At 44.1% G+C, this 21,038-nt stretch overlaps 1 protein-coding gene and 1 non-coding gene across 2 annotated transcripts in view; both read left to right on the forward strand.

The window, feature by feature from the left end:
• The window catches only part of PRRT1B (proline rich transmembrane protein 1B), a 33,619-nt gene extending 13,185 nt beyond the window's left edge, over window positions 1-20,434 (forward strand). Inside the window, exons 2-4 of the mRNA XM_088459166.1 lie at window positions 5,979-6,304; window positions 9,130-9,261; window positions 20,052-20,434. Coding sequence (XP_088315292.1) covers window positions 5,979-6,304; window positions 9,130-9,261; window positions 20,052-20,198 — 605 coding nt within the window. The 3' untranslated portion in view covers window positions 20,199-20,434. The remainder of the gene's footprint in view (window positions 1-5,978; window positions 6,305-9,129; window positions 9,262-20,051) is intronic.
• On the forward strand, window positions 13,858-14,019 carry LOC148474091 (U1 spliceosomal RNA). The gene has a single exon (XR_015872927.1). It is a non-coding gene; the product is annotated as a U1 spliceosomal RNA (small nuclear RNA).
• Window positions 20,435-21,038: the final 604 nt, after the last annotated feature.

Genomic DNA, 21,038 nt, shown 5'->3' on the forward strand with positions numbered 1-21,038 from the left:
TTTCACAAATGACATTTAGACACCCACCTAGCACCTGTATCATGTACTCGCTGGTAGCCTGTAATGCAGGTCTACTTCATTTTCCTTTAGGCAAGGCGCATTTCTGATCAACCTGACGTCCACAGGACTCTCTTACAGCTATACATTATTAGTTATTAATAGCTAGTGATAATAATACTTCTGAATTTACGTGATACGACGACTTTGTTCTAAGGTACAGTCCCTCTCGTCACCGGAGGTTCTCAACTCCAGACCTCAAGTACCACCAGCAGGTCATGTTTTCTGGAGTTCTTTATTGATGCACAGATGAGTTAATCTATAATGCTGGGTCATTAATTATCCCACCTGCTGCCACAGTCATAAATCATCAAAACATGACCTGTTGGGGAAACTTGAAGGTTGATAATTACTACTCTAGAAGGTAAATAAATAGAACAATTGACCCATACAATATTATATCAGGCATGACGGTTTGTTATTAAATCGGAAACGTTGCTGTATGATCGCCTCTTTCATTACTATACAAGTCCCGGAGTGCCATCCCTTGCTTGATCCTATCTAACTATTTGTTTGGCTGGAGCACCTGGGCCTGCTGTTCTCATGGTATGGTGAGTGCCGGACTTATACGGTTGTTGTGATATATATATATAATTTTATTATAATATAATTTTCTTGTATGTTTTGTTTTTTTTGTTTTGCCATGTAGAGCATAAAATATTAGTGGAACAGGAGATATAAGATGGCCCCTGTACGCTGCGACTGGCCCGGCAAAGTTACCACCTCATACCACTGTAGGCTAGACGCGCCAGGGTAGCAGAGTATCGCTCGGCTGCGCTATTTTTTCATAATCACCAGCATTAATTATTTATTTATTTTTTTGCTGCATTGTTCATAGTTATTGTTGGGTTGGGACTGTGGCCCCCTCACGATCTATACTACTAAATTACATTTTTTTTTTTCTTGCATAAGAGAATGTGGGGACCAGGAACCACTCATCAATGTATTATACAGTACAATGGCCAAAGTTCACGACACTACAGATAACATTTGAATAAAGAAAACAAGATTATTTATGCTCTTAAATGTGTTATGAAAAAGATTAATCTCCGGCTTTTTACTTGTCCCTCTCTGACGCCTGTAAAAGACTATTTAATGGGAAACTGGGCCCACAGTATACACAGGTGCACTTTTACAAGGATTGCAGGGATAGAAAGCAAAGCCATCCTCACCTGGGACACCTAGAATGTGGTTTAATGCTACACGGGAATGAAACCACTGCAAATGCAGAACAGCAATGGGACTGTGCCCCTTGTAAGGTGTTTGCTATATAATTCAGCAGCTCAGCAATCTCCTGCCCTTGGCATATATTTTTAAATCCTTACTGTAAACACGAATTAACGTCTCGTATAACCAGCTGGCTAATGTTTATATTGTACACACTGCGGAGGGGAACAAAAAGCCAGTATTTTCCTTGCAAAAATTGAGACAAAGAAGCTGCTTCTGCAATAAGAGGAAAGTGGAGGGGGGGTTTACTGGTGACAGTAGAAGTTCTGGAGTTATCAGGGAATTATGATACAGATAAAAGGAGATGATCTATATAATGCTAAATAAGATTAGATAATGTGTATTTATTGACTATATCGGCATTACCTGTATATTGGTGTATTTTCAATTTAAGGCCTTGGCTGGAGATCTGGTTGGCAGACTGGTTTCCTTTCAAACAAACTGGCCTGACATTATGGGCCTCAGGGCCGTAATTAACGCCCTTGCTCCAACCGCCCGTACACACAGCCAAATGCACCGATGTATCTTACAGATATATCGGCATCGGCTGTGCTGCAGGGCCGACCTGATGTCTATGAACGACGTCGTTCAGACTTATTGGGTTTACACACCTGCTGATGTACTCAAGATATATCGCTCGTCGATCGAACAAACGATATTATGGACAAGCGTGTGCCCGCCCTTAGTGCTACAGGTGAAATAGTAGGGATTTCATCCTACCTTGTCATTAATAAGCATTGTGTGTAGGGACTGTGGGCCTGATTCATTGCCGATCGCAACTGCGAATGCAATAGCGATTACGCACGCAGTTCGACTGCGATAGTATGTTAATTCATTGCGATCGCAATGCCGCCGCAGCACTACATAAGGATGTCTACTTTACTTTACACACACCCATAATGTTTAGCAAGACTGTGAAACCATCGGTGACATGGAGTACCATCGCAGCCTCATGCACACTGGCACAAGCGCTGACCTTACTCAGGAATTGCTAACCTCATCGCACGCTATCAGGCCTCAGTATGGGCTCTGCAATGTGTAATGGTAACCAGTATGACTAACGGTCACCAGTATGGACTCTGCAATGTGTAATGGTAGCCAGTATGAGTATGTCATTATATAATGGTGACCAGTATGGGCTCTGCTATGTGTAATGGTAACCAGTATGAGTATGTCATTAAGTAGAAAAAGGAGGGGGATTTAACCCCCTATTGTACCTCAGCACACTGAATAATACCTGCAACAATATATGAAGACTATATGGTCATAGAAATTCAGAGATATTAGTTGCATGCATTTGCAAATACATGGGAGGCTGCTGGGCCACGTCATGGCTTCTCTGTTACCAGCAGTCCCTAACACTAAGGGGTTCACGTCCCTAACACCCCTTAGTGTTAGGGACTGCTGGTAACAGAAGCCGTGACGTGGCCCAGCAGCCTCCCATGTATTTGCAAATGCATGCAACTAATATCTCTGAATTTCTATGACCATATAGTCTTCATATATTGTTGCAGGTATTATTCAGTGTGCTGAGGTACAATAGGGGGTTAAATCCCCCTCCTTTTTCTACTTAGTGTGACCTCTCCCTTTCATGCACCTGATTAGTACTGCTGGATTGATTGAGCAGCTGCCATTTTTGTTTGAGTATGTCATTATATAACTGTCACCAGTATGGGCTCTGCAATGTGTAATGGTAACCAGTATGAGTATGTCATTATATAACAGTCACCAGTATGGGCTCTGCAATGTGTAATGGTAACCAGTATGACTATGGCCCTCATTCAGAGCCGTACGCTCTGAGCAGAGCGCACGCTCTGAATGAGGGCCGGGCTCCATTTTCATGGAGCATCCTCCTGGATGCTCGTATAGCTGTGGGTCACCACCCACAGGCTATACGAGCGTGCTTTGTGATGGCTGCGATGGTCGAGACCATCGCGACCATCGAAATTGCGAGCCGGAGCCTGCGGTTGAGGTTTTCAACCGCAAGCTCCGGAGTGATTTTGGCTCTATCAGAGCCAAAATCACTCCCACTGACATCACTAGTGATGTCAGTGGGCCGTCTTCTGACGGGAGGCGTTCCCGTGGGAACGCCCCCGTCAGGGAGGCACGCCCCCGGCACGCCCACCAAAGGGGGCGTGCTGTCAATCAACATTGACAGCACGCCCCCTTTGATCGGACACAACGAGCGATGGACTTTCCTTCACTCGTCGCGTCTGGCGCATGCGCACGACGGAGCTCCCTCCGTCGTGCGCATGCTCAGTGCATAACATCGACCCACTTGCGAGCGGACAGCCGCTCGCGAGTGGGTCTGAATCAGGCCCTATGTCATTATATAACGGTCACCAGTATGGGCTCTGCAATGTGTAATGGTAACCAGTATGACTATGTCATTATATAACAGTCACCAGTATGGGCTCTGCAATGTGTAATGGTAACCAGTATGACTATGTCATTATATAACAGTCACCAGTATGGGCTCTGCAATGTGTAATGGTAACCAGTATGACTATGTCATTATATAACTGTCACCAGTATGGGCTCTGCAATGTGTAATGGTAACCAGTATGACTATGTCATTATATAACAGTCACCAGTATGGGCTCTGCAATGTGTAATGGTAACCAGTATGACTATGTCATTATATAACAGTCACCAGTATGGGCTCTGCAATGTGTAATGGTAACCAGTATGAGTATGTCATTATATAACTGTCACCAGTATGGGCTCTGCAATGTGTAATGGTAGCCAGTATGAGTATGTCATTATATAACGGTCACCAGTATGGGCTCTGCAATGTGTAATGGTAACCAGTATGAGTATGTCATTATATAACAGTCACCAGTATGGGCTCTGCAATGTGTAATGGTAACCAGTATGACTATGGCCCTCATTCAGAGCCGTACGCTCTGAGCAGAGCGCACGCTCTGAATGAGGGCCGGGCTCCATTTTCATGGAGCGTCCTCCTGGATGCTCGTATAGCTGTGGGTCACCACCCACAGGCTATACGAGCGTGCTTTGTGATGGCTGCGATGGTCGAGACCATCGCGACCATCGAAATTGCGAGCCGGAACCTGCGGTTGAGGTTTTCAACCGCAAGCTCCGGAGTGATTTTGGCTCTATCAGAGCCAAAATCACTCCCACTGACATCACTAGTGATGTCAGTGGGCCGGCTTCTGACGGGAGGCGTTCCCGTGGGAACGCCCCCGTCAGGGAGGCACGCCCCCGGCACGCCCACCAAAGGGGGCGTGCTGTCAATCAACATTGACAGCACGCCCCCTTTGATCGGACACAACGAGCGATGGACTTTCCTTCACTCGTCGCGTCTGGCGCATGCGCACGACGGAGCTCCCTCCGTCGTGCGCATGCTCAGTGCATAACATCGACCCACTTGCGAGCAGACAGCCGCTCGCGAGTGGGTCTGAATCAGGCCCTATGTCATTATATAACGGTCACCAGTATGGGCTCTGCAATGTGTAATGGTAACCAGTATGAGTATGTCATTATATAACTGTCACCAGTATGGGCTCTGCAATGTGTAATGGTAACCAGTATGACTATGTCATTATATAACAGTCACCAGTATGGGCTCTGCAATGTGTAATGGTAACCAGTATGACTATGTCATTATATAACTGTCACCAGTATGGGCTCTGCAATAGGTAATGGTAGCCAGTATGAGTATGTCATTATATAACAGTCACCAGTATGGGCTCTGCAATAGGTAATGGTAGCCAGTATGAGTATGTCATTATATAACGGTCACCAGTATGGGCTCTGCATTGTATATTAGTAATGAGAATCTAAAATATGCAAAAGTATAAACAGTGCTAATAGACAAACCAATACACAAAATAAAAATCAATATAAATCAAATATTATCAATAAAACCATAAGGTAATGGTATTAAACCAGCCGGTATAACCACTTGATTACAATGTAAAAACCATATATAAATCGTATAGAAAAAAATCAGTCCAAATACGTACTCTGCTATTGCAATCTTTCAAAAAATGAGAGAACACCTTTTGGTATTTAATTCTCATACATCCTTTAAAACTCCTCCACTTTGGAGACAGTCAGTCCACGGCTAAAATCTCAATGGCATAGAGCTGTTTATAATTGAAATGACTTTCAGCTTGGGTTATAGTGAGAAAAGCAAGCAGTTATTTAGAAGACAGAAAGCGACAGTAAAGGTGCGTACACACTGGGCGATTAAAGTGGACGACTGAACGATAACGATATCGTTCAGTCGTCCATTTTTAACATCAAAACGATGAACGATAACGACGACGTGCGTTCCCGCGGGTCATTCGTCATTAACGTTCATCGAGTAAACATGCAGGCCAACCTGACGATGTTGGGGAATGGGGGAGAGAGCCCGGCGCTGAACGATATCGTTAATGATATAGTTCAGCGGGTGTGCTCAATGTCGTTCAGGGAGCATATCGTCTAGTGTGTACGCTCCTTTAGTTTGCTGAGAGTGAAATGGCTCTTGTAGTGTTATTGCAGAAAAGTTGTTAGCGGCTTCCTCAGAAGAGATTTACACTGGGACATGAAGGGGGTTTGGGAGAAATCTGCTCCCTCGTCTTATGAATACATACTCTCTCCATTCCAGACCCTATCAATGCACAGACAGTATGATCTCACGTATCGCGCACATCACACTAAAACATGTCTTCATATTGTTCCAACAGAAATGGAGGCTGCAATTCAACAAGAAGAGGAAAGTGGAGCTACAGCAGAAATGAGCCACAGAGCTAACACTCCATGCACAGGAATTGTCCAAGCACCCGAACAGCCCAAGCACATTTCAGAAGCCCCAAAAGGCATCGAGAACACTGGATTTGTTGGGGATCCTCCACCATATTCTCCTCCAGACCCAAAGATTGCACACCTGCTGTACCCAAATTATCAGCCTAACTTTTCCAGCCAAATGCCGGTCATGTACCAGCCCGGACCCCAAATGCAAAGTGTCTACGCTCACCAGAACCTGCCGCCAGGATCATACCCCTATATCATAGTAAGACCATCTCTTTACTCTGGAGCATCCGAATGTCACTTCTATCTATGCCACGAGTCTGCTTAAACACACTTGTTGCTGCATCATTTTGTACCATTCTGTCCCTACCAACACTTCCCTTTTCTCTCTCTGAATATAACCACACCACCAACTACATCCAATACAAAGCAGAATATCGTAATGTATATGTGCACCTCAATTATATACTCAGTGTGTGTGCACAGCTTTATATATTTTTTGAAGACAGGATACTTAGGCTCTATACTCTCCATCAGTGGTTTTAAAACATTAACCATTGATGGTTAGCGATAAAAGCCATCGATGGTTAGTGTTTTGCATTAAATGCATTTGTGCTTCACCATCGGGTTCAGCCATCGATATTATTCCATTGATTGTGAAAAAACTCACCATGGGCCTATGACCATCAGTGGTTGCTACAGAACTGATGGTTGATGGCCAACCCTAGTCTGTTATACAGCTGGATGTTCTTATTCCCAGTACAGAGTTAATGAAGGCTGAATATTTTGACTGCTATGGCGATATTGATCCTGTACAGCAATGCTGTGGATAGCCAATCTCATGTGTTACCGCCATTTTGACGGCACTAAATATTACTGTATGATTAGCAATGAGCCTCGTCTTTTCAAGCTCCAATTTGTGTTTTCAAATGTGGCCAGTTATAGTGACCGTGGCTTACTTTGCAGAGTCGCCATGCATACTGGGTTTATCGTTTCTGCCGATTTCAGTTGGTTGCGTCTCTGTGCCCTTCAGGTACATGATGGGTTAAATGTAAGCTTCCCATGGGGAATGATGAGGAAACAGGATATTAGGAAGTGACTTGTTGGAGTTTCTTGTTCTAGAAAGACAATGCATTATTAATGTCCACTGATCCAGTGCGGTCACTGCAGACGTCCATTAATGCGCATCGGAGTCAATGTGTACTATAAATCCATCCCCCTGTTATGTTAATGGATTTATTACACTGGGAAGTCAGTTTATTGTCCAGAGATAATATTTTGAGCCGTATATAGGGGAATATTGTAAGTCGTCATTTTAATGTTTGAGTGCCTTCTAGGTTTGGTGACAGACTTAGATCTCCGGTTAAGGTCAGTTTATATCGGTGATGGGCAGCGGACGGTCTCTGAGCCTGTCACTTCCTCAGTGCTCTAGTGTCAGATTTATTACTATCTCTTCCAATGATTTCCTTTTTTTTTCTATTTTGTAATCTCACATTTAAACAAAGATTTACAGGCATTTTAATACATCACTAAGATTAGGGGTGATGTGTAGCCCTTGTGAAGGGGACATTTTGAAACTATCAGGGTGCATTTATTGGAGGATAATCCATATCGAGGGGGGGCGCACCTCACTGCACCAGAAAAAGTACCCTAAAATGATCCCTAGAATAGAAAATGGCTAATTAGTGTCATTCTGTTAAAATAGAAAATTAAAAAACAGCACCAAATCTGCCCACAAGCGAGCTCTTTATAAAAGGCTTATCTGAATAGCCAACGTGCCCAACCGCTCAGGCGTGGACCACCGGACCAATTTGAAACCTCCCAAGAAACAGATAACGGCAGCAAAATCACCAGACTGGAAACAGAAGGTGGTCACTCAACGCGTTTCGTCACAAGTTGCTAAATGGCGATAATCTGCCCATATGTGGGCTCCTGAGGAACCATCACCTGGTGACTTTGTGAAATGTAGCTCATAGGTTACAGCGGCTATCCTATGGGGGCTGTAGCAGATATGGAGATACCTGTTGTGTTCCCTCCTTCATACATTTGGAGGGTAATATGCCCCGAAGTGTTGAAAACCGCGTAGTCCGGATAATGAGGTAACATATATGACATAACTCATAAAACGGTTGCATTGGTGACCCACACTGGCCTCCACTTTAATATTATCCTTATTACTGTTGTCAAGTTGTGATGTTCCACAGTGCAGTAAGCAGGGTATATATATTGATAATAAAAGGTTGTAGGTGAAGTACATGCCAAAGGGAATAGAGATACCTGGTCGTGAGAGCTTACAGTCTAGGTAACTACAAGTATACCACCGATGGAAGTAGAGACTGACAAGTTACAACCCCCTCCCCTGACCACAATTTTCAATTAAATAAACTCTTGAAATGCTGCTTAGTTTAGCTTTATTTATGATCCATCTTAATGGGGACAGTCATAATTGCAAATGGAAATATTGTGTATGAAGCTTTTTGTAACATTACTCAGAATTCTTCACCTTTGTGCAAAATTAAGTCACAAAACGGGTCCTACTAAGAGTATTAGATGTGAGCCAATGTAGTCCCTGTGAGTAGTGGACGAATGACCCTGAAAATGTATCTTCTCCACCCATTACACACAGCAATCTCTCTACACAACAAGCAATCTAGTTACTGCTCTGCGGAGCGGTGGTGCACCTACACCCATGTGTTTGTGATCCCTGCTGCAACCACTACTAGTCCTTTCTCATTGTGTACAAGTTGTGCAATAAAGACTGGTGAACTAAACCAATATTCAGCCTGTCACGGCTTCACTAGGGAAATCACTGAGGCACAGATGGCCACATACCTCAGTGATGCCTCACGGTTCCCAGTGCGTCGACAGGCATTATTTTCATGACCATTAATGCAACCGAACAAATGGTTGACCGTAATGTGTGAGTAGGCTTATTACGTTAATAAGATCCCTCACAATGAATGCATTGAAATGATTGTACAATGATCTAAGATAGTGGCTTTTGCCCTCTAGTGAGCATAGAGGAGCCATTTTATGTTTGCCACTTTCTCCCTGTCCCTCACTGACTGAGACATTGCCTCCCTGCAGAATGATGGGTCGCTGGGCATGTCGCCTCTACAGCCAGAAGTGAGGATTAAAGATTATATGGTGGAGTCCGTGCTGGTCATGTTCTTCTGCTGCTTTTTGACCGGAATCATAGCCGTGGTGTATTCCCATGAGGTAAGTCACCGGCAGGCGGGGGAGCGGACATTTCCTGTGTATAACCTTGCCTAGCACCAGAATATACATGGATGGATTAAATGATTTGTGAGACTGAAGTCCTCCTTTAAAGCAAACACGTCCCCTAAATATAGTGGTCATTTTGCAGGCTGAACCTGTGACCTCCTCTGCGGCACTGTCTAACATTTATAGTCCTGACTTCTAGTCTTGAGGTACTGGGTACTCAATGAATGGGTAAGGCTGCAGTCTCATGAATATTAAGTCAGGTGACAAAATGGCTGCCTCCACAGTGTTTAGGTGCCCGGTCTACTTTAAGAGGAGCAAGAAATCCAATGATAAGGCACAAAGTTAGGAAACACAGTGGCGGGCATCTCCCTATACACTTTAGGGCAGAATCTGCTAAGCGTGGTGGTGGCCAGCACCCGTTCTGGCAGCTCAGTGTACGTTAACGGGCTGAAGGCTGATTCTGCCTGCAGCCTATGGCGATGCTAAGCGGAATCGGCCTAATGTAAGGGCAAGATGAATTCGCAACACGAACTGCCAATGACAGTGCACGCTTAATCGGGGCCGGCAACAGAAATCTTGGGGTCCGGTACACTAATTTTTGGGGGCCCTGAACTGGGCTCCCGAGATTACTGTGGGGTTGGGCCCCTTGGAATCTCAGGGCCCAGTAAAAGTGTCCCCCTTCGTACCCCCCTGTTGCCGGGCCTGCCTGTGTCTGTCACCCTCCCACCCCTCTTCCCCAGCCCCCATGTCTGTCCATCACCCCTTCGTTTGCAGCTACCCACCACTCACCCCGTGCCTCTCTAGCCCAGCCCGGCCAACACTTACCTGCTGCGCTGCCTGTGTTCCTCAGTCTGCTCTGGAGGGCGGCTCAGAGTAGACCCGGCGGCTCCTCTCTTATTCAGCAGTGCAACGTCACGATGTCACGCACGCTGTGCCAGCCTGGCCTCCCTGTCACTGCCAGGACTCGGGAGGATCTCACCCGTGCCGGTGCCCTTACTAAGCAAGAGGCAAAGGGGACACGTGAACTGGGCTCCCGCAATTCCTGAGGGTTTGGGGCCCCTTCAGAATATCGGGGACCAGTACAAGTGTCCCCTCTGCACCCGTCGCCAGGCCAGCGCTTACTTAAGCCCCTTAATGCAACTAGATCAGTCACTCCAACCTCGGAATTCTGTGATCATTTAAAATCTTTGCTTTGTATCTTTTCAAAGTTCCAGTCAATGAGTTGTTAGGGGGCGTGGATTAGGGAAACCCTCCTCTATAACATGAATACTATGGAAAAGTGGACACTGTTTACTTTTTTTATATATATAAAAAAAAACCCATAGCATTTTATATCAAGATACTGTAGTTTTTGTTTTTTTATCTTTAACTAATCAACACATAAAACTCGTTAGTAAATGAGGCCCTATTACCAAAACAAGTGATAAATGTCACAGTGTATGATAAATGGTTCTCCAGCCAATCAGCTCCCAACTGTCATCTGTTTGAAAAATAACAGTTGGCAGCTGATTGGCTGGAGCAGCATTTATCATACACAGCGACATTTATCACTCGTTTTGGTGATAAAACTCGTTAGTAAATGGGGGCCTCAATGTAAAATATTATGATCATATGTCTGCAAAGAAAAGGAAGAGCTAATCCACCCCCTTCTTCACACAAATACCTTTTTAAACACTGTGTAATGTATTTAATGGAATGACTATATATTTTCAGATTTCTCCACTATATCTATCTATATAATATAAATCCCACAGCGAGAACAAAATGTAAACTTGACATTAGCTTTGTACTGTACAAAACAGACCTTTTATTTAAAAGTAGAAAACATCAGACACTAATTGGGGTAAAGTCCCAGTGTCTTCTCCTTTCTCTCTGCTGGGAAATGTAACATAAGACAGTCCCCTCATATTGTGTACCCAGATAACAGGAGGTACCCCTATCCGAATGTAGAGCTACAAGGCTGGGTGCCCAGGATGTGAATGCACAGTACATAGTACCATCTGCCAATAGAAGCTATTTCTGTTCTACAATAAGCCTAAAATCCAGACTAATGCAGAGATGTTATTACACGTAGGGGAGCTCGGGAGCCTAATTGCTGGAGTGGGTGAAAAATAAAACTTATAAATATTTAAGCGCTCAAAACACTTTTCAGTATCTGATTTAGCCCAACTTGTCCTATACCAGTGACTGGCAACTGATACACTTCAGAGACGTATTGGTAACCTTCAAAAGGGCCGCTTATTCTCCTCATGCGGGCAACACAGCGATGGCCTAATTCCCCGTTCTGCTGACGCAAATCTGATCCGCGGACATCGATGATTGGCGATCAGTCAGGGAATTTCAACATGTTTAGACGCGCAGATTACAATCATTTTTGGGTCGGCATCAGTGAATCGAGATTGTACAACATGATGTTTTTCTCAGATCCCGGCAGGATGGGTAATTGCCCCCCTATGGCCCGTATTCAATTTGAGTGGACCGGCGATACTTTTTCGCCTGCTGGACTTTTCGCCTACATCGCATGTTTTGCAGGCGGAAAAGAATCGCCCGTTGTGCCCGCGTATCGCCGTATTCAATTTGAAAGTACGCAAAAACGGGACCCGGCGAAACTTAAACAAGCAGAAAGTACTGTCAGTTTTGGGGAAATCAGCCTGACACCCCCCAAAAGATACGGACATGGGAGTTGGCTATGGTACCCCCAGATTTGGCTTGCTGAAGGTATTTGGTGTTTTTCTCCTTCATCCACTAGGGGACACTGGAGTTCAAGACAGTGGGGTATAGACGGTGGTAGAGTAGAGCCTGGCACTTTAAATAATTCAGAAGTGTGACTGGCTCCTCCCCCTCTATGCCCCATCAGCCCCAGTTTTAGAAATGTGCCCGAGAAGAGCCGGTCACATAGGGCTGAGCTCCAGCCCACACTTAATAATTTTACTTTTATTTTAACTTTATTTATTTTCATAGCTTCAACAAGCATTGAGGACAGGCTGACAGAGTGCTGCGTCTGTCAGCCTGCTACATGGAGGCATCAGGAGACCCGCCACCACTAATAAAGAGTGCGTGTCCGGGTCCCAGGCACCCTGGCAGTAGCTCAGGGAGGGACACGCCACAGCTTAATATAGAAGCTGTGTCCGTGCTTCCCTATGCCTAGCCGCAGTCCTGATGCCAGCAGCTGGTAAGTATAGCTCTATTCCCCTGACTAGCGGGGGACTGAGTTATATCTGCGGCCCCTCCGCCCCCTCCCAGGCTCATACAGTCCTGGATTCCTGTTATAACGCCGCTAGCGTTATTGCAAGGGGCGGAGCTACCGCGCATATAGCGCGGATACCCATCAAGGGAGACTGTTCAGACAGTCTAATTACATAGGTGCGCTGTGCAATGCCCTTCTACGAGCTGCTGGCGCATCTCTTAACATCCCTGCACTGCTGAGTCAGCGCTGGCTCACTTAAAAGAGTCTGACAGCGCTGTGTGACTGCTGCCGATGTGATCTCCTCCTCCCTCTGCTCTATGCCATAGTGGTGAGCAGCAGGGGTTAGTTTATTGCCGGTCAAGACCGGATGCAGTTAGCACCGGGGCTCTACTCCCGGCAGTGAGGGGGCGTGGCTTAGGTCCGGCAGCCATTACTGCTCCCGGGGAGCAGGCGCCGCATATTTTTTCTAGCCTCTCAGTTGGCGCGCACTACAGCGCAGGCATATGCAGAGGCTGTCATTGTACAGAATACAGGCAGTCTGTAACTTTGCAGAGGCAGCTGCTTGCAGTGCAGGGAGAGGGTAGAAGTTGGTGCCTGAAGACGCTGCACTCACTGTACCGCTGCTGGAGTTAGTTCCAAGCACATTTGTCTACCTATGACATAATGCAATATGGGTAGCTTTGTATACATGCCTACATGAGTTAAGTGTATGTATGAGTATATATGTGTATATATACGGGGCTTTCCTGCTTATATATACTGTCTGTTAAAACCAGTTTTGTTCTATTCATGTTTCCAATGATAAAGCGTGGCGGAATACGCTGCGATATATAAGTACTGTTAATAAATATATAGCTGAAGAGGACCTATGTGTATAGTCTCCCCTGTGCATAGCTGTAGAATCTAGATAGAACCTAGTTTGGTCTCTATGATAGTATAATGCTGAGGCATACTGAGCTGATTACAAGTCTTCCTGCTTACTTAGTCACGCAGCGGAATGGTCCATATAGAACTTGGCTCATCTCTGTAGTTCCTATATGGTGGTCAGATTCCAGCAATGAACTTGTTAGTACTTTATCTAGCAGTAATGTACTTATATTATGTAGGGGAGAGCACTTCAAAACTGTCGACCCCACAACTATCCTAACTGTTGCCCTACGTCATTGAGATGTCACTGTGTAGAGATAGTTGCGACTATTTTACAATTGTCTATCTCAAGATGGCTGCTGGAGTCTGTTTGATTAGGAAATTAATCAGTACTCACTAATGTCAGATGTTATTGAAGCAGTACCTCTACATATCATGGGACCCGCCGCCACTATTATAGAGTGAGTGTCTGGACCCCTGACACTAGCTCAGGGAGGAACATGCCGCAGCCTAATACAGGAGGTAAGCCACAGTTCATACTTACCTGGCAGGGGAGATACCATGATCACAAAGGTGGTTCTCCCAGGGCGAGGCGCATCCATTGCACTCTGGGTGTGCTGACCCCCGATTTCTCAAAATGCGGAAATCTCGACTGCATAATTTGTGGAAGTGGGGGACTGCGTTCACGCTTTCTCCTGGATAAATTATCGTTACCTGTGACCTTGTATGAGGGTACATGTATACAATATATATATATATATATATATATATATATATATATATATATATATATATATATATGTATGTATCGCTTCTTATCCTTGCCATAAAGGCAAAGGTAGGATTTGTTCTTATCAGTTTTATATCTAATACCTTGCATATTTTAAAAAGAAAGATACTGCAATTGGAGGCTGGACTCTCCTGCTGCGGTGGGTTGGTACAACAACTTCGATTTACACATACTATGTATGAATGTATTTGTTATATGTGTGGGTATGCCTATGCTTCCGCAATCATTAGGTTACCTCTAATTCCACAGATGGGAAGCCAGCTGTGATTACCAGAAGCTGTAGGCTATAATATATTATATTGGCTCTATAGACTAGAGTCATGTTCTGCAGTTTACATTGTGATAGTCACAATTCCCTAAGGCATGGCTTCTAATATTGACCATATACTTGTCTGGGAGCCTTCTGGTAGTCCACACATGTATATAAGATAGGCACTTACACCCTTCTGGGGTTACAGTTTTGTTCCTGTCAGTTTATATCTACAGCGCCCCCTTTTCGGGGGAGTTATTATTATTACAATGTATGTGTATATGAATATATACTCGCTTTGACAAAGGGGCACGTATCCCCCGAAACGTCGGCCTGTTTGTTTCAACATAGTTTAGATATACCTTTTTGATCACTATTTAAGTCTCGGAGTGCCGCTATTTGTGGTTCCTACTATGTATATGTATATATATTATATAGAGCATAATGATCTCCTGGTGCAGGAGTCTGACAAGTATAATTACTATGTTGACTTCTCATGCAACCATTTGTCTAAGTGTACGTGTGTATGTATACCAATATATTCATGTTCCTCGTATGACTACTTCCTAATTATTGGGAAACACCTTTTTTTTTTTTTTTTAGCCCTAACTGGGGTTTTCTTTACAGATATATCCCTTCTTACTTGGGATAATTATTGTATTCTATGTCTATGTACAGGTACCTTTCTCTGTATAGGTTCCTGTACTCCATATTATTGTTTAGTCGCATATCTCAATAAAATGAGGCTATAAAGTGGCCCCTGGGTACATTCCTATCAGTACATAAAAATCCAGATTCTATTCCATCCTCAGCGCTTACTTGGTTAAATGACAACAGACCACACTTCTGCTCCTGTGCCTGAAGGTCTAGGGCCACCTGCCGAATAGGCAGGGTCAGGCCTGGCTTGATTAGATTGGTGGGTATCCAGTAAATCATGGGCCCTGCGGTTCAAGTTTAATCCCTCATTGTGAACACTATGATTGTCAAGGGTCACTGGTGGGATCCATCATCAAATATGTAATATTGCTATGTGTATCTTGACCAGTACAGGGTCTTATTTAATTCTTTCACTATCCCGCCTCTTGACTAATACGCACTTAACCATTATAAGTGTTAATGTACTAATACTTACTCTAGCAGACCGTGCTTGGGGTATATGTATAATCTATATAAGGATACACATCCCTAATGGAACAAGCTCAGGTATAGAGTCCTGTAGTACGACCTTCTTGTTACCACTAACATTTTGCTAGTTTTCTACAGTCTCTCCTACGGCAACATCGCCAGACTGAAGACTGTGCTATGGAGCATTGGTTTTTAGCCCACTGAAGCTACTCTCTATTCCCGCTGTGACGGGTTGCTGTGAGATGGAGAAGGTCAGTGACATTCTACATAGTTTCTAGAGGGCTTCTGATTGCTCACAGGTAAGCGGTACCCCACTATTGCCTCGGAAGATGCTCCGATTTCATGCAACCTGACACGACATAGCCGTTATTCTCCCTTATGCATCCTAGCTGCAGACTTCGTAGCCATCCACTCTTTTTAGCAGTAGGCTCTACACTTTAGAGCTTTCCTGGCGTGCATAGTTCCAACATTGAGAATGTCACTTTATTCTTCTGTTGGGGTTATAATGGACTGTGACTGTAGCGCCTTGGGGGTTATGCACTTCTTTATATTAAAGCGTGACAGTCATTATGTTCCACGCAGGGGGCCTGGTTGGTTTTCCTGTTCAGTACTGTGAATATTTTCATCACACTGACAGGTACCTCTATGGTTGTCCTAGTTCTGTAGCCTTGCTGTATGGTTGCTTCCCTATATTGGTAGCTCTCACTGGGTGACTGTTGCATCCGTGCTCTTTAACTGCTAGGGTAACTGGGTTGTTTTTATACTATGTTCAGGACAGCAGTTGATACTGCCTACGCACTTCCATCATGTTGGATGTTGTTTGGAGTTTGTTGCTGTGGGTTTCTTTTCAGGTCGGCACAGTGGCTTGTGCTGTAAGGTCTCCACCTGGGATGCCCCATACACTAATTCGAGCCCCGCCCCTGGCAGTAGTAACCACTCAATAGGCAGACAACTGATGGGCTGCCAGACATTCTGCCAGTGGTCTGGTATGGGGATTTACAGCTGCAAGGTTTCAGTTGCTGTTTTTCCCTCTGTTTCTGAGTTGATTGTACTGCTGTCTGACGCTCTGAAAGGAATTGTGGTCTCGATTCTTTCAGAGCTGCCTCTGCCTCATGTCATTGGGATCTCTATCCTTATTGGAGACTTCTATGGTTTCACTCTGGTTGCCAACCTTGTAGTAGTTGGACCTCAAGAATGTTCCAGGGCGACTGTTCAGTCTTGTCTTTTGCTCCCTGTATACTCTTGTTAGGAGTCTGTGGACAGGATCAACTCTGTATCTGTAGATTGGTATTGTTATATGTATAACTATGAGTTATGTCCAGCAGTGCTGGGATTCTGTCTCCAAATTATACAACTTCTCATGTTCAACTCTGGTTCGTGCTTGGTCTGTTTCGGCTGAGCTTACGGTGTTCAGCTGTTTTCATCTGCGGTTGTTCTCTTGCTAGCAGTATTCCATTCGATTTACGCTGTAAGGTGTGGATTTTCTATGGCTGTTTAGCAAGGAGCCTTGATTGTCTCCTCTGCTCTACAACACTTGATCTTCAGCTCTTGCCTTTCCATTAGGCCTACGGTTCTTGGTGATCCCGGTTTTCGGTTTTGCCAAGGATTCGGCAAGTTCTCCGCGCTTCCCACCCGGGAGGTTGGCTTTGGGACGTCCCCACTGTCTTGAACTCCAGTGTCCCCTAGTGGATGAAGGAGAAAACAGAATTTTGGTACTTACCGATAAAATCCTTTCTCCGATTCCACAGGGGACACTGGACACCCGCCCAGCGCTGCGTACCTGCCATTTTGTTTGGTTTCTTATAAGGTTGTGTGACTGCATGTGTTCCCTGCAGTTGGTTCCTCTGTTCTCCCTCATTCGGTCTTGTTCCGTTCTGTGGTCCTCTCCTTCTCCTCGTTTTCCTATGGTCCTCCGTCTCCTCTCGGGCTCAGTTCTTAAACTGGGGCTGATGGGGCATAGAGGGGGAGGAGCCAGTCACACTTCTGAATTATTTAAAGTGCCAGGCTCTACTCTACCACCGTCTATACCCCACTGTCTTGAACTCCAGTGTCCCCTGTGGAATCGGAGAAAGGGATTTATCGGTAAGTACCAAAATCCTGTTTTAAATGGGCTCAATAGCTGCTAAGTAGCGTTTTTGTATAAGTGGTGCAGGATAGTATTCAGGAGTTTTTTGGGTTTTTTTGCAGAAATTAACAACCCATCAAATTTGGGGTACTTGAAAATGGGGGTCAGCATATTTTAAAGTTAAGTTTAAAAAAACATGAAAAATCCACCATCCGCAAGGCCCTGCAATGAAAAAAAAACACCTGGGGCATACTTGGGGACCCCCCAGAGGTAAGTTCGCTAGTTTTTAACTTTGTCCCCTAACTTTTTTTTCGCCCCCAAATCCGAAGTGATTTTTTTGGGGTGTGAAGTCTTTTTGAATTTTTTTTTTTTAGTTTACCTCTGGGGACTGTCTGAAGGCTGCATGGGGAATCCTGCAACGTTGCACCCCAAAACCCCAATTCTGCTCTTTTTTCCGCCTCCCATTCATAGGCGAAACTTTTCCGCCTATTGCATTGCATTGACTTTCCACCTAGGCGAAAAGTCTTCCAAATTGAATATGGAGTAAAATCAAAACAGGTGAAAATTACGTCATCGGCGAAAAGTTTCCGCCAAAAACACACGAAAACGGTTTTTCGCCTCAAATTGAATGCGGCCTATGTATGGGACCCCTTTAGTCTCAGAAGTTATTACAAATTAGGTCTCTTCCTTTGCTTAAACATATTGTTTTACTCTATCAGCCTGTATTTACACAAGTTATAACATTAATCACAAAGAACTCCCTATGGTGGTCTAGGCAGATAACTGGATGGTTGCTAGGGGTTACAGCACATTTATAAACATTGTACCATGTTACTAAATATCTGTCATTTTCTAGCTTTGGAAGAGCCTAGCACTAAATGTTTATAGTAGTTAATTACACAAAGAAAATGAATTTGGTAAGGTAATAAGCCACAAAAGAAAAGTCTTGGACGGTATTAACTGCTGTGTTACTGGCAAGTAGGAAGAGGGTTTAGTAATCTACGCCCGAGGCTTTAAAGTGTCCTATTTTGTTTTCATCCCTAGAGCTAGAAGACTTCTAATGCTGCCCATCCACTAGCAGGCTTGTCCCTGAAAGATCTTCACAAATCGTTCATCAATTCCTGATGATAGTTAATGTGCATGAACGATTGCACAAAATGACCATAGACCAACGATTTTCAAAGCAGTTGCTAATAAAAGTGGGCTGAAATATTTATTTAAATCTATATATGTTGGTCGTTGGAGTTTTGAAAATGTGCACCGATGCATAAAATGTCCAATAACGACTAATTGACGGGCAAAACAGGACAACGCAAACGGCCAGCGGGATCCTGCATTGCTGGTAGTTTAGGACATTTTACTGCACGATTTGCAGACAGTTGTTATCGCTCAAGCGCTAGGTTTAATCGCCTAGTGGATGGGCAGCTTAAAGAGATTGCTAAATCTAAAACACAAGCTGACTTGTTTAGAAGGAGCTGTTTAATCAATGGTAGAAACACTGCACCGAGACTAAAGCTTTGGTACACACTGGACGATATATCGTCCTTTCTAACGCAGGGGTTCCAAAACTTTTTTAAATCATGCCCTAGAATATCTGCATTGTTTTCATGGCACCCTTAAGCCAAAAGTTTGTACTTGAGAAATTCAGGAAAAGATAAAAAAAAAAAAAAAAGGAAATGATTAAGTAAATTGTGCTGACCGGTCATCCTTAGGTCCAGTTATCTGGTGCTGGATAGGTTTGTCCACATATTTACATTACATTGACTTTAAATAGTTTGATTTGGTTCTAGACCACCAGCCTGAGGCACACCGGTGCACACAGTTTGGGAACCACTGGTCTAACGGGTGTGCAGAGATCTGATAGGTGTGTACCCAGCATTTGTCTCCCAGTGCTAATATACTAGAGAGATCATTTATTATACTGTAATCAAATCTAGATCTGTAGTCCCTGAAAGAGGGTGCCACCCACATAATAGTAACAGAAATACTAAGGGATCAAGGAGTAAAGTTATCAAGACAGGGGCACACCTAATAACCTTTATACTGTTCTTTCTTGTTAATAGGTGTGCCTCTATCTAGATAACCACTGGTTCCTTGTTGTTTAAAAGAGCTACAATAACAATTAAAGATTTATATTTATATACTGTATATATTTTATAAGTTCCAGGATCTTATGGCTGATTAATAAAAGTATTTCACTTCCTGCCAGTAATCCTGCAATCACCCAATGGAAATTGCAACTAACAGAGAACCTTGAGCACAACTGTATAACAAATGTAAAGAACTAGTTCTAATCAAGGTATAAAAGCTACAAATAAAGGGAATTCCATTTACTGTTCCTTAGTCTCATCATTTGGGCATCACTACCTTTTACAAGAAATTAAAATACTCCCCTAGATGAACGTTATCGCAGCCCTACAGTAATGGGCCAGTAGTGACCAGTTACCGCCACAGTCAGTCACTAAATATAAACCTGGACCCCTCTCCTTGTCTCCTGCAGACCCGGACGGCTCTGAGCAGAGGGGACGTGCTGCAGGCTCAGGAGTCCTCCCGCAAAGCTCGCTCCCTCGTCCTCTTCAGTCTGCTGTTCGGAGTCTTTGTCTCCATCAGTTGGATCATATACGTGGTGGTGACCATCTTCTTATGACGGAGGAGGTGCGGAGAACGGTCCCATTTTCTGCAGAATCCTATCCCGAGCGGAGCTCACCCGGAAAACCTCATCCATTATATGACCATCTGGTCATCCTGTATCCCAGTACTGGGAGCAAACAAACTTTTTATAGGGTGACCGCCCTGAGATGATTATGCTGACCAGGTAATAGAGGAATGTGTATATGTACAGAAAAAAAACATTTAAATAAAAATATACTTTTTTTTTTTTTTTACATTTCTTTATGTACATTTTTTCCATGAAAAGAAAAGTATGTAAATATAATTATGTGCAGACAAGGGGTCACCTTCCTAGGGAGGCATTAACCCGCCCCCCCCCCAAAAACCAAAAATCCAAACACTGCTTGTTACTGAAGGATTGTGCAGCAAACACTGGACAAGAATATCCCATCTATAGTGTCAGAGCAGCGCCACCTACTGGTTTATAAAGTGCATAGGAAACAGATAACACACTACACCTGGCTCGCCCATCATGTTGTGTTCATTACTATATTTGCTTTATAATAAGCATAAAGACATGATGAATAGAGAAATCCTTTCCTGCTTCACATAACTATTGGTATATTCCCCACCTGCCCATCAATGGCCTAGCACTGGGGTTTTCAACTACAATACCCAGCTACCACCAACAGGTCTCATTTCTAGGATTCCTGTCTTTGGGTCCGTAATTATCCCACCTGTTTCCAAACTAAATTAGCTCAACTGTGTACAACAGAAATCATGAAAACATGACCTGTTGGGGTTGTTTTACGATAGGAGTTGAAAACCACTGGTGTAGCAGAAGCCGCTTGTGTGTCTAGGGGTGTATGATGCAAAC

The sequence above is a fragment of the Taudactylus pleione genome, unplaced genomic scaffold, assembly GCF_031769625.1.
Source record: "Taudactylus pleione unplaced genomic scaffold, aTauple2 ptg000897l, whole genome shotgun sequence".
NCBI classification, from domain to species: Eukaryota; Metazoa; Chordata; class Amphibia; order Anura; family Myobatrachidae; genus Taudactylus; species Taudactylus pleione.